This window comes from Fukomys damarensis, unplaced genomic scaffold (genome assembly GCF_012274545.1).
Source record: "Fukomys damarensis isolate Sample0158 unplaced genomic scaffold, DMR_v1.0_HiC HiC_scaffold_37, whole genome shotgun sequence".
NCBI classification, from domain to species: domain Eukaryota; kingdom Metazoa; phylum Chordata; class Mammalia; order Rodentia; family Bathyergidae; genus Fukomys; species Fukomys damarensis.
Window position 1 is genome coordinate 69,035,931 of NW_022900949.1, and position 2,924 is coordinate 69,038,854.

General features: G+C 39.2%; 1 protein-coding gene across 1 annotated transcript in view; it reads right to left on the reverse strand.

Annotated features, from left to right (window-relative positions):
• The window catches only part of Hps3 (HPS3 biogenesis of lysosomal organelles complex 2 subunit 1), a 34,237-nt gene extending 31,818 nt beyond the window's left edge, over positions 1 to 2,419 (reverse strand). The window contains exons 1-3 of the mRNA XM_010625346.1: positions 1,873 to 2,419; positions 985 to 1,156; positions 746 to 831 (exon numbers count right to left, since the gene is read on the reverse strand). Coding sequence (XP_010623648.1) covers positions 746 to 831; positions 985 to 1,156; positions 1,873 to 2,419 — 805 coding nt within the window. The remainder of the gene's footprint in view (positions 1 to 745; positions 832 to 984; positions 1,157 to 1,872) is intronic.
• Between the last annotated feature and the right edge of the window lie 505 nt (positions 2,420 to 2,924).

Below are 2,924 nucleotides of genomic sequence, written 5' to 3' on the forward strand. Positions count from 1 at the left end.
AGACAATTAACTCCAGAGGGCAAACGTGTTGTCTCCTTTTGCTCACTGCTGTGTCCTTAGTATTCAGCACAAGGTTCAACATAGATACTCAGGAAATTTTCACTAAGAGAAAAGAGTAAGTGAAAGCTATAAAGACATTGACTTGAGTCATACTTATTTCATTTTCTAGATAATATCTAAAGATGGTAAGCAAGCCATAAGCATGTAGAGAGCCTCCTGCTGATTTTCAGTTTTGGAGTCTGTAAGATCCTTGGCGAGCACCTAAAAAATATTGATGCCAGGCCCCAAAACTGACCGAGTCAGAATGTCCAGCATGCAGAGCCTGAGCATCAGTACTTTTTAAAGTACCCAAGTAAACCCAATGTGCAGCAGGGCTGAAGAACACTGTTCCAAATGAATTTGTATTCAGTCCACATTTCCCACCTTGCTCATGAGGTCATCACAGCAGCTCTGTCAAATACCCAGATGGAATACAGGTAAATCTCTGCTCTAATAGGGCTCTAATTTCCTTTTCTGGACCTAGGAACCATTTTAAAATAAAAAATGAACTTTGTCACACCCTCTCCATGACTTCACTTCTCCTAGCGGACCTGATTTTCCTTTCTAGCGCTCACAGGTATTTGCTATGAAACTTGTCCAGGGCCACAGGGAGACTCAGTAGAAAAAACAAATCTAAAACCTACACTGCTCTCCCCTCCAGCCCAGAACCCACCGTCTCCCCACACTGTAGCACTGCCATACTCACCTGTCTGGTAAATGGGTAGCAGCTGAAGGGAATGCAACCTGATGTCATCAGATGAGACATAGAAGGAAATATCGGGAGTAAAACGTCTGTGGGTTTAAAAAGATAAGGAGGAAAACGTCTAATTTTCCTGTACATTAAATGGCACATAAGTACTAAACACTAGAGAGTAAAAAGCTAATACCTATACAGCAGGTGCTGGATGTGGATATACTAAACACTAGAGAGTAAAAAGCTAATACCTATACAGCAGGTGCTGGATGTGGAAATATTTTAATTTGTCATCAGCTAATCCCGTAGATTCCAGTGTAACAGATACTCCAGACTGTTTACTTTTTTCACCAAGAAGCTCCATGGGCTTTTGGCAGATAACAAAATCATCTGTTTCAATTTGTGAAGTTTCATTATTGAAACCTTAAAAAGAAAAAGTTAAGGGTATAACAACTTCAAGTATTACCTTCTTTTTTTTTTTTTGTCTTTTTTTGAGACAGGGTCTCACTATGTAGTTGAGACTGACCTGGAACTCACTATGTAGCCCAGGCTGGTCTCAAACTCACAGTGATCCTCCTGCCTCAGCCTCCCTAGTGTTGGGATTACAGGCGTGCACTACTATGCCCAGCCCAAGTATTACCTTCTTGAATGAAAAGTAGATTTCACAATATTCTCTCACCGATTAGGCATATTATAATTTTATCTGTATACATTTCATATAATTACAAGGCACTATAATTTTCAAAAGGTGTACATTTGCACATTTATTCCTCACAATCACTGATAAAGTACAACAAAATATGTATCACCACCCCCATTTCATACACAAGAAAATTCAGAGATGGTGTTACCCAATGGCATCTAATTAATCAGTGTGAGAACACGGATTAGAAATCCCTCATCTAGCAATGGCTCTGTTCCATTATTTACACTAACAGGTATATGTAGAAATACATTTACATGGTATACATTAAAACAGATGCACAGCCAGGTCATAAACACAAATTTGATGTAATCAGCATAACAATCTATAAATACCATGGTGCGGCACCACACATACTAGAGTTCTTTAGAGACAGTCAAAGGTGACCATTTTCTCTATGACTAAAATAAGAAGGTAAGTTAAGTTCATCATTTACCTTCATTTGTCTGTTTTACTGGATTGCTGGTCTTATATGGTTGGTGGTTAACTCTCTCTTCGTTTTTAGAGTCCGATTCCAGTTTTAAGATTAAGACTTCCAAATCTGACATGACAGCAACATATCCAACACAAAAAGAAATTTCGACAGGAGTAATATTATCAATGTGGATAATTAAAGAACGTTCAAAGTCTAATATTGAGAATTCCTCATTAATGGCCTGGTATGTCAAACTAAATAAGACCAACTTATTCGTGCAGCCAACAAGGAGGTCTCCTTTCACAGGGCAACAGGAAATGCACAACGGGGGCTCAGAGAGGGGCATTTCAACAATGGACATCCGGTCTCCGAAGGATTCCCTGAAGGGCACCTCCACATTATGCCCAACCATTCGGATACACACGCGAGAGTTCTCCGCCCTTTTACTTCTCCAGTTCACGTAAGCGCGTAGAAACATAGCCTTGTTTTTCTCTTCAATTGCTACCAAATAGTCCCCTGAAAAGGAAGTAAGAGTATACTTGGAATGTGTAATGAGAAACACAACCATTTACTTTGCTGCAATGAAATGGAACACATTAGTGGCTACAGACTGAATAAAAGAAAATACTAACCTAAGTAACAGAATCTCAGGTGTATTTGTAACTTACATTAGGCACCTAGGTTCTGAAATACAACCTTATCCCATTTTAGAATCTAGAGATGACCTCATTATTCATGTGACACTAAACGTACTTTTTTCCTTTGGTACTGGGGATTGAACTCGGGACCTTGTACTTGTGAGGCAGGCAGCACCACTGAACTAAATCCCCAGCTAAAAACCAACATTTTATTTCCTATCTTAACTCTAAGCATTTCACCAGAACTATACATTTATAGCTCCAACCTAGCTCTTCTGACAAAAAGGTTCAGCAATATTAACGTATTGTCGTCACTCAATAAAATTAGGTACAAATTAAGGAACTCCAAGTTCAACAGAACTGGCATTTTATCCCCTCCCCTTCCCACAAAAGCCACAATTCTGAAAAACAGGATAAAGCTAGAGTACTAAGTAA